This window comes from Oncorhynchus mykiss, chromosome 11 (assembly GCF_057628025.1).
Source record: "Oncorhynchus mykiss isolate SJ-2025 chromosome 11, ASM5762802v1, whole genome shotgun sequence".
In the NCBI taxonomy this organism is placed as follows: Eukaryota; Metazoa; Chordata; class Actinopteri; order Salmoniformes; family Salmonidae; genus Oncorhynchus; species Oncorhynchus mykiss.
Window position 1 is genome coordinate 57,190,137 of NC_143032.1, and position 14,347 is coordinate 57,204,483.

General features: G+C 40.2%; 1 protein-coding gene across 1 annotated transcript; it reads right to left on the reverse strand.

Annotated features, from left to right (window-relative positions):
* Positions 1–910: 910 nt before the first annotated feature.
* LOC110535983 (BCL2/adenovirus E1B 19 kDa protein-interacting protein 3-like) lies at positions 911–14,074 on the reverse strand. Its single transcript, XM_021621420.3, has 6 exons — positions 13,959–14,074; positions 7,848–8,103; positions 7,656–7,737; positions 7,418–7,524; positions 5,000–5,149; positions 911–3,128 (listed from the first exon to the last, which is right to left on the reverse strand). Exons 1-6 carry the CDS (start codon positions 14,014–14,016, stop codon positions 3,080–3,082), a joined length of 702 nt encoding a protein of 233 aa, XP_021477095.3. The 5' UTR covers positions 14,017–14,074; the 3' UTR covers positions 911–3,079.
* Positions 14,075–14,347: the final 273 nt, after the last annotated feature.

The window sequence follows — 14,347 nt, forward strand, 5'->3', positions numbered from 1 at the left end:
AAATCCAGTACTTTTCTATTTACATAATTCCTCTAAACCTCAACTGCTCCGTAACGTGGTAAAAGGGGTAAATTGACATGGTTTAGGCCTACATGACCGACAAAACGGCGACATACCTTGCAACAATCTATAACCTTTCACAGATATTAAGATAAATGCTTCATGGTCCATTTTTTTAAAATTTATTTTTATTTAACTTTTATTTAACTTAGCAAGTCAGTCAACAAATTCCTATTTACAATGACGGCCTAGGAATAGTGGGTTAACTGCCTTGTTCAGGGGCTGAATGACAGATTTTTACCTTGTCAGCTCGGAGATTTGATCTAACAACCTTTTGGTTACTGGCACATTTGACCCAGATGATTGATTTTGTGCACCACTGTTTGAAAATATGGAGAGAAGGCACTGTTACATCTACCCAGTCCATGCTGTCTAGGTTCAATAGCATCAGCCAATGAATAATGTGAGACCTCTGCACATGTCCTTGCCATTCTTTGTACTTTTCATGCATCCCGGTCAGCAATGTAAAGCCACCAAAAAGACACATTAACACTAATCTATCACCTACCTTCCTCTTCTGTTGACATGAATTTATAAGGAACTCAAATATTTGGAAAGCATCAATCCTCTCCTGCTCACTCATTCTCACTTGATATGAGAGCACATAATTATGCCCTCCTGCTTTTTCCTATTCAAAAGGTTGTAATATGCTCTTCCCACTTATAACCCCACTCCCCTGGAAAAGGTATTCTAAAATGGGAGCATGAAAAGCAGTTGTGGTTGTGTATTTGGTAGGAGGGGGTTTCACAACAAGCAATATTATTTCCATCATTTTGTTTTACAACATGTTGTGTTTTACAGTACATTTATGTTCTCCATTTTTTCCTTTCAAAAACTCTGCTTGGGAGTATTGTGGTTAATTTCTCATTTTAATGTCAGTTTTTTCAATATGATTACAATGAATCAATCTACATGGCTGAAACTTCTTGCTTCTGGAATATTTTTTTACAAGCATGTTCAATAAATTCCTGAGGGCCCTGCCCTCCATACAAACAAGAAAAGCATATTTCAGTTTGTATTTTGGATTATCAGAAGAAAAAAACATCAATGTGCATACTTCTTCTGCCTTACAAACAAGGACGGACTTCACAATTTTTATGAAAGCTATAACAACCTTTGGCATCTCGTGAATTATACTACGTAAATGCCAATTACAAACTAAGGGCATGCATGCAATGGGAGTTACTTTGAGTTGGTACAAACCAAGAAAAGGCACAAAAAAACAATCCCACTCAGAAGGAAAAAAAATACCCCACTCATGTCATCACACCTATCCCCATTGCCCACCAACCTTCCCCCTAAAGATACAATACAAAACCCTAAATCACCAAGCAACTCAATACAGTGGAGGAGTGCTGGTTCTGTATAACCACTTTCCAGGGAGTTCCTGGGATAATTACATAGTGTGATGAAAAGAAAACATGTTTTTCACCATTGCCAAAAAAGGGTAATTTATCATAATTCTTAAAATAGGTCAGTGTTAAACACATATACAAAAAGCATTACTTACGTTACCTTAATAAGGTAGATAATGTCTGCCTATGGGTAATGGCTGAATAGAGCCCATGCTTACATAAAACAGATCAAAGGCCATGTCAAAACTTATCAGAGCTGGAGATAGTTTGAGTTTGTCTGTTTGAGTTTGTCTAACCCTCTAGTTCAACTTCTCCAATAGTTGAGAGATCAGTGTCAGTGGTACCTTTCCAATGCAATGAAAGCACTGAGATGAAAATATATCTATATTTGTCAATATGCAGTAGTCATTTGTGGCCAGTTATATCATAATTCCACTAATACATCCAACTCAGTATGGTGGCTGGACCTATACACTGGATCTCACTCTGAGGGTGTGTAGCCACACAGGAAAACTTTAATTCAAAGGTTTCTAGAATCAGCTTGAAAAAAACACAAGATATGACAAAAGAGATGAAGAATGTGTAGCATTGACACATTTGAGTTACTGAACAGCAGGCAGGCAGATGTGTATATTTGTATCTACTATATTATATCTACATAAAAAAATGACACCTTCATTCAAACTTTGCCCTTCTCCTTACTACTACAGTACTTCACCATGTACTGCATAGCATTTAGACATGCTACTCTTTCTGCATCAACACACCCATCTGTTTAACTATTTGCTAGGTTGTTTTCCTGATAATCAATGGAAACTTGCAGTAGCCACTAGCATTAATATTCACATCCTTTCACCAAGAGACCACCCTCTTTAGAGAAAATTGGTGCTACTAAAATATGACAAATTAGGTACAACTAGAATAGGGTGGAATTACAACAAAACTTCTGCTGAATTAAAGTCTGTGTTAAAAAAAAAATCCAAACCATTGCAAAAAACAAACAAACTGAACAACAATACCACTTGATTCAGAGTCACTGCAACTCTTGAAAAGTGTACTTCAGATATGGAGCTTATTTTTGGTTCAGGTGCAAGTCACTATGCAATTAACTGACTTGGAGTAAGGAGCAGGAAGATAAAACACTCCAAGACACTTGACCTCTCACAGCACAATCTCTGTCTAAGCTAAGGCATCTATATGGAAATCTCAAAGAGATTCCCAAAGGTTCAGGCCCGCTGCCATCCAATACCAGCCACCTCAGTGTTTGTGCAGTATAGGATTTCAATAACTGAATTGAGAATAATTTGTTCCAAAAGTACCACAGTCAGGTTCAGGCAGGGGCTGTGAACTATTATGGGTTGATAGTGGTCATTACTGTCCGATGCTACAGTTCGCACTGTGCCCAATCTGTGTCAAAAGGTAAAGGGTCCCAAACGTTGACGAATTGTGAACCTTCCAAAAGCACCCAACATAAAAAAAACTGGGGTGAGTCAGTGTCAGGTAAAGTGGTAAAAACATAGGAAAAAAATAGTAAACAGAATATAGAATGTAAAAGAGAGGAGGAAGCTAGCTAGGCAAACAATGGATGCAGAGGAAAAGAGGGCATTTTAGCACAAATATTTTTTTTAGACAGGACAACTTCCAGGCACTGCTTTAGTTTGGGTTTAGAAAGAGCTGGTGGAAGGCATGGTGAGTCTCTTTCCAAGGTAGACCCTAAGGAGAGAATAAGTACAGCATGACAATGATTCAACAGCAGACATAATCTACATTGAACAAAAATATAAACGCAACATGCAACAATTTCAAAGATTTTACTGAGTTACAGTTCATATAAGGAAATCAGTCAATTTAAATAAATGTATCAGGCCCTAATCTATGGATTTCACATGACTGGGAATACAGATATGCATCTGTTGTTCACTGAAACCTTAAAAAAAAAAAGTGGGGGCGTGGATCAGAAAACCAGTCAGTATCTGGTGTGACCACCATTTGCCTCATGCACCGCAACACATCTCCTTGGCATAGAGTTGATCAGGCTGTTGATTGTGGCCTGTGGAATATTGTCCCACTCCTCTTCAATGGCTGTGTGAAATTGCTGGATATTGACAGGAACTGGAACACGCTGTCATACATGTCAATCCAGAGCACCCCAAACCTGCTCAATAGGTGACATATCTGGTGAGTATACAGGCCATCAAAGAACTGGGACATTTCAGATTCCAGGAATTGTGTACAGATCCTTGCGACATGGGGCCGTACATTATCATGCTGAAACATGAGGTGATGACGGTGGATGAATGGCACATCAATGTTACTCAGGGTCCCATCATGGTATCTCTGTGCATTCAAATTGCCATCGATAAAATTGTGTTCATTGTCCGTAGCATATGCCTGCCCATAGCATAACCCCACCACACCCACGGGGCACTAAGTTGATATCAACAAACCGCTTGACCGCACAACTGCCTGGTACAGTTGAAACTGAGATTCATCCTTGAAGAACACACTTCTCAAGCGTGCCAGTAGACATCGAAGGTGAGCATAACGCCGAACTGCAGTCAGGTCATGCACACAGATGAGCTTCCCTGAGACGATTTTTGACAGCTTGTGCAGCAATTCTTCGGTTGTTACAAACCCACAGTTTCATCAGCTGTCCAGGTGGCCTGGTCTCAGATGATCCCGTAGGTAAAGAAGCCGGACGTGGCGTGGTTATACGTGGTCTGTGGTTGTGAGGCCGGTTTGACTTTTTTTAAATTAAATGTTTTATTTAAAATGTTACATTTATTTAACTAGGCAAGTCAGGTAAGAACAAATTCTTATTTACAATGACGGCCTACAACGTTCAAACACGGACGACGCTGGGCCAATTGTGCGCCGCCCTATGGTACTACCAATAACGTCTGGTTGTGATACAGCCTGGATTCTGTAGTGACGCTTCAAGCACTGAGATGCAGTGCCTTAGATCTTTGTGCCACTCGGGAGCCGCCAGTCAGAGGAGGAAGGCCCAGAGAAAGACAGAGAAGATGATATCCTGATGAACAAAGGTGCAGACTGGGTTGCAGATTGGTCGTACTGCAAAATTCGCAAAAACAACGTCGGAGGCACAGCTTACGATAGAGAAATGAACATTCAATTCTCTGGCAACTACTCTGGTGGACATTCCTGCAGTCAGTATGCCAATTGCACGCTCCCTCAAAACTTGAGACATCTGTGGCATTGTGTTGTGTGACAAAACTGCACATTTTAGAGTGGCTTTTTATTGTCCCCAGCACAAGGTGCACCTGTGTAATGGTCATGCTATTTAATCAGCTTCTTGAAATGCCACGCCTGTCAGGTGGATGGATTATCTTGGCAAAGAAGAAATGCTCACTAACAGGGATGTAAACAAATTTGTGAACAACATTTTTGAGAAATAAGAAATAATCATATTTTTTGTGCGTATGGAACATTTCTGGAATCTTTTATTTCAGCTCATGAAACATGGGACCAACACTTTACATGTAGCGTTTATATTTTTCTTCAGTGTACAAATACTCACACATCCAATTGATTTTCTAGTTGTGTAAGATGGTACAGTCACTCACCCGATACCAAGGGCAAGGATGTGAGACAGGACTAAGGAGGGGATGAAGACTTTGAGGAAGTCAGCAGAGAAAACACCCCCTTTCTTCATGGCTCCACTCTTTCTCATGCTGAGGGATACTGAGTGTCTGGGGTGTTGGAAGTGGAACTCCCTACAAAAAAAATATCACTGAACATGTTGGCAATTTTGAATTACATTGGCTTCCTACAGGAAATGATCATTTCTATGATATGCTTTAACATTCTACATGGACTGATATGGAATTGGATACTTTTAGTCTATTTTCGCTATGATGTAGACTAGAGGTTGACCGATTAATCGGAATGGCCGATTAATTAGGGCTGATTTCAAGTTTTAATAACAATCGGAAATCGGTATTTTTGGGAGCCGATTTTGCAGATTTTTAATTTTTTACATTTACACATTTATTTAATCTTTATTTAACTAGGCAAGTCAGTTAGAGAACACATTCTTATTTTCAATGACGGCCTAGGAACGAGGCAGAACGACAGATTTTTACCTTGTCAGCTCAGGGGATCCAATCTTGCTACCATACAGTTAACTAGTCCAATGCTCTAACCACCTGCCTCACAAGGAGCCTGCCTGTTACGCGAATGCAGTAAGCCAAGGTAAGTTGCTAGCTAGCATTAATGTTATCTTATAAAAACCATTCAATCAACGACTGTCGTTGCTCCAATGTGTACTTAACCATAAACATCAATGCCTTTCTTAAAATCAATACACAAGTATGTATTTTTAAACCTGTATATTTAGCTAAAAGAAATCCAGGTTAGCAGGCAATATTAACCAGGTGAAATTGTGTCACTTCTCTTGCGTTCATTGCACGCAGAGTCAGGGTATATGCAACAGTTTGGGCCGCCTGGCTCTTTGCGAACTAATTTGCCAGAATTTTATGTAATTATGACATAACATTGAAGGTTGTGCAATGTAACATGAATATTTAGACTCATGGATGCCACCCGTTAGATAAAATACGGAACGGAATAAACGTTTTGTTTTCGAGGTGATAGTTTCCGGATTTGACCTAAGGTTCGTATTTCTGTGTGTTTATTATAGTTAAGTCTATGTTTTGATATTTGATAGAGCAGTCTGAGGGGTGGTAGGCAGCAGTAGGCTCGTAATAGTCAAAGGTATATGGTTTAGAGAGAAATAGTCAACGCGTTATAATTCCTGTAATAATTTGCGGATGAACTTGAAAGGGGTTCCTTCGTTATTTTATCGTTCATGTCTTCCATACAGAATGTCTTGATCTACTTCAAATAAGGTCTGTGTTTCGTACAGGCTTAAACCACCTCTGTTCATGTCTTCCATAGAGAATGTCTTGATCTACTTCAAATACGGTCTGTGTTTCGTACAGGCTTAAACCACCTCTGTTCATGTCTTCCATACAGAATGTCTTGATCTACTTCAAATACGGTCTGTGTTTCGTACAGGCTTAAACCACCTCTGTTCATGTCTTCCATAGAGAATGTCTTGATCTACTTCAAATAAGGTCTGTTTCGTACAGGCTTAAACCACCTCTGTTCATGTCTTCCATAGAGAATGTCTTGATCTACTTCAAATAAGGTCTGTTTCGTGCTTAAACCGCCTCAGCGTTTTGATACCCGTGTAAATGTCACTAGGATAAGGTAACGTTTGTCAACATATTTTCATAAATCCACTCTACAAAAAATAATGATCTTGGCTTATATTTAGCCAATATTGATCAGAGTTACCTTGTCCTATGGATATCTACATAGTTATAAAATTGGCACGGTGGTGAAAGCCTACACGAAACACAGACCTTATTTTAAGTGAATCTAAAAATATCCTATGGAATAAATGAATGAAGGAACTGCTTTTCAGATTTTGCTAGGTGTCATGGGAATTATGACTCACACTTTGGTAGTCAATTCTTACCATGTCCATTATTAAAATAGAATTTCCTGCATATAGAAATTACAGTTTTTGTTTTCAACATTCATCACAGGTAACTTTAACTCTATTTTTATTCAAACAGTTGAGAGTATTTGTCTCCTAAGCAGACTCTTCAGTATAATTGTCACTTCAGAGCTGTGTGTGTGTTTTACAGATGGCAGAGAAAAGCAGAGCACCAGTGTGGGACTATTACATGGAATTGGCACCGGGGAAAGCAAGGTGTCTTATTTGTGATAAAGATGGGGTCAGCTACGGCTAAATCAAAAAATACCACCAACCTGTGGAATCACCTTAAGAACACCCATGCAAAAGCCCATATATATATATATATATATATATATGTTAACAATCGACCGATTAATCGGTATCTGCTTTTGTTGTCCTCCAATAATCGGTATCGGCGTTGAAAAATCATAATCAGTCGACCTCTAATTTAGACTACAAGTTTATTTATGTTAGATTGTGTGCAGTGTCTCCTTACTTGGGGGGAATGTTTTCGGGCCGACTGGACCAATCTGCAACCCAGTCTGCACCTTTGTTCATCAGGATATCATCTTCTCTGTCTTTCTCTGGGCCTTTCTCCTCTGACTGTAGATGTGGAGAAAGAGAGAGCACACAGGTGAGTGAGCAGAGAGGTCCTGTAGGCCCATTCTGTAACAGTGATGTCAGGGTCATGGATGGAGGAACAGACACATGAGAGCAGACTGGGTTTTTTATACCTGGCTCCCTCTCCTACTGGACATCTCCAAGTCAAAGGTAACCTGGCTGTCATCCTGATCTGGACTGGAAGGTCTGTGAGGACTGAGGCACAACACAGGAAGCAAATAAATACACAAATTATACAAACACCCAAACATGGAGAAAAGAGCTCAGGGAGGGGGCTCACCAAAAACATGACACTCCCTTCCTACCTGTCACAGGAGGAGCTGCTTTGGCTGGACTCATGCTGGGCATCCAGCAGGATCTTATTCATGTCTGCATTGTGGATAGAGGAGGATGAGGGCACGTGCCCCAGCCCCCCTGTCAGACTCTCCTCCACCTCCTCTGGCACCACTTCCAGAGCCTGAGGGGCCTGACTCTCCCCCTCATTCCCGTTCTCCGTGTTGGGGTTTGGCAGCAAAGCCTGGTTTCTGTTGTTTCCATTCATCTCCAGCTCTACCCACGACCCTGAAAACACAAGCATAAAATGGGGATCAGAGTAAGTGTGGGTATCAGTACAAATGTTGATAATAGTGACATAAGTCCATGATAAAGATGCAGTGACAAGTTCTCAAAGTCAATGCACCAAAACATTGACATTTTGAAAAGATAACTTGTAGCACTGTTGTTTTATAATGTGGCTATTGTAATTCAAATGAGCAAGCTGGAGAAAGAAGGCAGTAGTACTTCAGAAAAGGCCAAATAGCTCCTGTAAGTGCTTGCAATTAAAGTTACGTGGCCAACAAAGACAGAAATCATCATGACACAAAAATACTTACTCAGCCTGAATGGAGATCTAGGCTATAGATCCTGAATCAGCAGACATTTGCATTTCAGGTTGGTCTACAGCAGAGAGCCCCTGGTAGAGCAATGCATCCCTTCTGCTGTTTAGGACCCTTTATCTCAGATGCATGAGACCTGTGCTTTGTCTGGCACTCAGCCACTCACAGTATGTGTAAAGCAAAGTCACTGTATGGAACATACAGCAGTGTATGTTAACAAGGAGAGCCATGGTGGATGGCTGCCTTATACTCTTGAGGATTAGACCTAACTCCACATTTTTATTTGATTTATTTCACCTTTATTTAACCAGGTAGGCTAGTTGAGAACAAGTTCTCATTTACAACTGCGACCTGGCCAAGATAGAGCAAAGCAGCGCGACACAAACAACAACACAGAGTTACACATGGAAAAAACAAACATACAGTCAATAATACAATATAAAAAGTATATATACAGTGTGTGCAAATGAGGTAGGATAAGGGAGGTAAGGCAATAAATAGGCCATAGAGATGAAATAATTACAATATAGCAATTAAACACTGGAGTGATAGATGTGCAGAAGATGAATGTGCAAGTAGAGATACCGGGTTGCGAAGGAAAATAAATAAATAACAGTATGGGGATGAGGTAGTTGGATAGGCTTTTAACAGATGGGCTATATACAGGTGCAGTGATCTGTGAGCTGCTCTGACAGCTGGTGCTTAAAGTTAGTGAGGGAGATATGAGTCTCCACCTTCAGTGATTTATTGCAGTTCGTTCCAGTCATTGGCAGCAGAGAACTGTAAGGAGAGGCGGCCAAAGGAAGAATTGGCTTTGGAGGTGACCAGTGAAATATACCTCCTGGAGCGCGTGCTACGGGTGGGTGCTGCTATGGTGACCAGTGAGCTGAGATAAGGCGGGGCTTGACCTAGCAAAGACTTATAGATGACCTGGAGCCAGTGGGTTTGGCGACGAATATGAAGCGAGGGCCAGCCAACGAGATCATACAGGTCGCAGTGGTGGGTAGTATATGGGGCTTTGGTGACAAAATGGATGGCACTGTGATAGACTACATCCAATTTGTTGAGTAGAGTGTTGGAAGCTATTTTGTAAATGACATCGCCGAAGCCAAGGATCGGTAGGATAGTCAGTTTTACGAGTGTATGTTTGGCAGCGTGATTGAAGGATGCTTTGTTACGAAATAGGAAGCCAATTCTAGATTTAACTTTGGATTGGAGATGTTTGATCTGAGTCTGGGAGGAGAGTTTACAGGTTAATCATACACCTAGGTATTTGTAGTTGTCCACATATTCTAAATCAGAACCGTCCAGATTAGTGACTCTGGACGAGCGGGCAGGTACAGGCAGCGATCGATTGAATAGCATGCATTTAGTTTTACTTGCATTTAAGAACAGTTGGAGGCCACGGAAGGAGAGTTGTATGGCATTGAAGCTCATCTGGAGGGTTGTTAACACAGTGTCCAAAGAAGGGCCAGAAGTATACAGAATTGTGTCGTCTGCGTACAGGTGGATCAAAGAATCACCAGCAGCAAGAGCGACATCATTGATGTATACAGAGAAGAGAGTCGGCCCGAGAATTGAACTTTGTGGCACCCCCATAGAGATTGCCAGAGGTCCGGACAACAGGCCCTCCGATATGACACACTGAACTCTATCAGAGAAGTAGTTGGTGAACCAGGCGAGTCAGTCATTTGAGAAATCAAGGCTATTGAGTCTGCCGATAAGAATGTGATGATTGACAGAGTCGAAAGCCTTGGCCAGGTCGATGAATACAGCTGCACAGTCTTGTCTCATATCGAAGGCAGTTATGATATCGTTTAGGACCTTGAGCGTAGCTGAGGTGCACCCACGACCAGCTCGGAAATCAGATTGCATTGCGGAGAAGGTACGGTGGGATTCGAAATGGTCGGTGATCTGTTTGTTAACTTGGCTTTTGAAGACCATAGAAAGGTAGGGCTGGATGGATATAGGTCTGCAACAGTTTGGGTCTAGAGTGTCTTCTCCTTTGAAGAGAGGGATAACGGCGGCAGCTTTCCAATCTTTGGGGATCTCAGATGATACGAAAGAGAGGTTGAACAGGCTAGTAATAGGGGTTGCAACAATTTCAGCTGATAATTTTAGAAAGAGAGGGTCCAGATTCTCTAACCTGGTTGATTTGTAGGGGTCCAGATTTTGCAGCTCATTCAGAACATCAGCTATCTGTAGTTGGGTGAAGGAGAAATGGGGGAGGCTTGGGCAAGTTGCTGTGGGGGGTACAGGGCTGTTGACCAGGGTAGGGGTAGCCATGTGGAAAGCATGGCCAGCCGTAGAGAAATGCTTATTGAAATTCTCAATTATCATCGATTTATGGGTGGTGACAGTGTTTCCTAGCCTCAGTGCAATGGGCAACTGGGAGGAGGTGCTCTTATTCTTCATGGACTTTACAGTGTCCCAGAACTTCTTGGAGTTTGTGCTACAGGATGCAAATTTCTGTTTGAAAAAGCTAGCCTTTGCTTTCCTAACTTCCCTGAAGTTATGCACATGCACAAAAGCAGAATCATTTTGTAAAACTAAAAATGGATGTGGATGCAAGGTTTTTAGATGTCAAAGACACCGGTAGTGGTTCTCTGTACAAAAAGGCTGCATGTGCATATTATTGAAACAAGTGACGCCATGAATAAAAACAAACATACTGTACTTCAGGAGAGTTCAATTTAAAACATGGCCCTGGACTAAGTCTAGCCTGCTTTAAACTGCAATTTTGGAACAAAGCATGCTCTTGGTCTTTGCTCAAGTCATAAACAAGCTCCCATGCCTATTAAAGAGCAATTCCGCCACTTTTCAATCTCATATTCATTATTTCCAGGACCATACCACAAATGTGAAAACGGTGCTTTTCTATAATCTGTGGTTAAAAAGATAAGGTCCTAAAAAATCTCTGTGACATCTCAAGGCAGGATTAAAAGTAGGAAAAGCAGTGATTTTCAAAACCTGCAACGAGTTTCTAGCCAGAGTGAGTGTGTTTTCTTAGTCCCGACATAACCATGAATCTCAGTGTTTGAAAAGCAACCTCTTTACATTTAAAAAAAAACTTTTGATGTTAAACTTCATATTTGTTTATACAAAATGTAGAAATACGCCATTTTCACATATGCAGACACTGGTATTGTGCTGGAGTTAATGAAAATGAGATTGAGAAGTGGAGTGGTGGAGTTGCCCTTTAAACCTCCTGTTGTGTTCACTTCATGTTAATTAATTCTGTTCCCGGTCCAAAATGACCGCCCCATTATAGCTGATTATAAATCCATAATAATACATATATTATCACCTAATGTTGTGTTAGATATTTTTATCCACTTAAGTTATTTTGAACATTACACGTTTTTAACTTCTATTTGCTATTTATGGCCTGTAGGCCTCATTCACCTGAGCTCACACAACTTTATTATTATTTTGACTATAACAAATACTCATATTAAACATATTGTGCTATTTATAGCAGACTACTTTGTGCCAAAGTTTAACAAGGACTCCTCACCAGTGCCTTGATCAAAGATATGATCAAGATACTCACATACAGTATATTGTTTGGTCATTGTGCTGCCACAGAATGAATTGTGAGCAAGGCCTCAAAAAAGCTTTATATATCAGAGCTGCAAGAAAAGTTCAGTCATTTTTGACAGGGGACAAAATGTATTTTGTGTGTTCAGATGCCCTGTGTGGACGAAGTCATGGAACCATAAAACAATCAGATTAAATTAACTACATTTTTCAGAGAGAAAACTTGTAAATCGGTCCAATTCGACCAGAACACAGGAGGAGGGTTAAGCTAAAATATTCCTTATTTCCTCTTTGAGGGACATCAATTGTAATTGGGGGTCCTAAATTCCACTGTACCAGTGACGTTATGTTGTTCCATTTCCAATAGAGGCCCTTACATAATGTGCATATTCTATCAAACATAGACATTGCATACAAAATGTGTTTATTTAATAAAGGATGCATATCCATTAACAAATTAAATGTTACTTGTCACATGAGAAGAATACAACGGGTGTAGACTTTACTGTGAAATGCTTGATTACCAGATCTTCAAAACGATGCAGTTAAATTATAATAAAAAGAAAAATAGTAACACAAGAGGAATACAATGCACAAGAATGAGGCTACATATAAGGAGTGCCAGTAGCAGATCAATGTGCAGGAGTAAGGTCCATTATCTGTCGTAGTACGCCTATTTATCATTCATAATTTACCATTATCGGTTTGTCTATAAATAACACACTATCCAGCCGATAGCCTGCATTTCATGATAGTGGTACTGCCTCTCACAGCAGCCTGCCCTAATGGTATTCAGACTGCTCCCAGACAGGCAGGAAAGAGGGAGGGAGGAGAGTTACGCAATCTCTGGAAGCTACGCTAAAGCATAAAATCAAAGCTCCTCCCCACACCCCTGTCTGTTAACCAGTTTAGCCTGAGCAACATTCAACTCAGTAAACCTCTTCTAGGAAATTCCCAGTGCATGCTACTAGAAATCGACTGAATCGCCATAACGTGTAAAGGGACAGAGCCTCCGTGACAGAAAGTACTATACAAGGACACCGATCATTAAAACATATACCATCTTAACCTTGTGCTTTTTCCTCCAAAGTGGACTTCTTGGGCAGTTTTGAGACTGCATCTGATGGTCATATGAATATTGAGTCGGTTCAGCATACAGTAATTGTCATTGGGGGTTGAAGTAGGTTATACGCCTATTGCGTTAAGTAATTCAATGCTAGCTATACATTTGAAATCGTTTATTTTTTCTTACGGATTAGATTGAATAGGTTATCTTTAGTATACATTTTATGAGAAAGCCTAAGAATATGGGATGACACAGTATCACCGAGTATTATGGGCATTGATGGACCTATAGTTGTTCAAATATTTTTTTACTCTAGAATGAATTAGAATATTTAATCTAGAATCTACATTGTCTAGTATGTGCTTCTACACCTGCATTGCTTGCTGTTTGGGGTGGGTTTCTGTACAGCACTTTGAGATATCAGCTGATGTACGAAGGGCTATATAAATAAATTTGATTTGATTGTAGTCAGTGGTGTTGCACTGCATTCTTTCCACAGTAGACAGGCAGTTCCAAAGAATTCCGTTCGCCTTGTGGATTCAAAAAAATTCGACAATGCAGAGTGCAACAGACAATATAAATCAACAATCCTTATGAATAACTGGAAATTGAGTTAAGTAAATATATTACACAATTAAAATTGAAGAATTGTCTCTAATTCGACAAAATTGGTTTGTTTTTCTCATTTTATTTGGACTTGTTTTGATATGGGTTAAGCCTGCCCCCAGCCAAACCAGCGTTTAGTTATCCATGATTGGTTGAAATCCTGTCACTAAAACATTTAAAGTCAATCCATTGGAGCAGCAAAGTTGACTTATGGTCAATATTGCTATAACCTTCTGTTTATAAACACATACCACGAAAAGCAAGCCCATTCGTTGCAAATGTATTTAAAACTCTCGAGATTGTTCAAAAAGGTTTACAATTATACTTACCGTTGAGGCCTGGCTCCCCGTTATTGTTTTGCAGAGCAGCAGCAGTGGTGGTGGACATGTTGCCTACCTTTGTTAGTGATCGTCAACATGACGCAAGCAATGGCACGCGCAGGCGCATTATTATTTAATGGCCCGAGGGAGACTAAATATTTCACCAACTCATTTGTAGTCCCGAAATATGCAACAAAACAAATAAAACAGGGAAAACAATATAACGCATATTATTTGGGCACAAGTTTGAGTATGTGTAGCCTAGCACAAATACCAATCATATTTGAGGTATGTTTGCAATGCATATTTCTTGTATTTCACATCAATATTCATTCTGGTCTCCTTGATCCTTAAAAAAATAAAATAATAATGTTGCTTGTGCATGTAATGCCAAGATA

Coding starts and splice junctions, on each gene's coding strand:
- LOC110535983 (XM_021621420.3), bottom strand. CDS start 14,016: ATGTCCACCACCACTGCTGCTGCTCTGCAAAACAATAACGGGGAGCCA. Junction 7,525..7,655: donor CCAGTAGGAGAGGGAGCCAG/GTATAAAAAACC, acceptor CCACATCTACAG/TCAGAGGAGAAAGGCCCAGA. Junction 3,129..4,999: donor ATCCTTGCCCTTGGTATCGG/GTGAGTGACTGT, acceptor TTCTCTCCTTAG/GGTCTACCTTGGAAAGAGAC.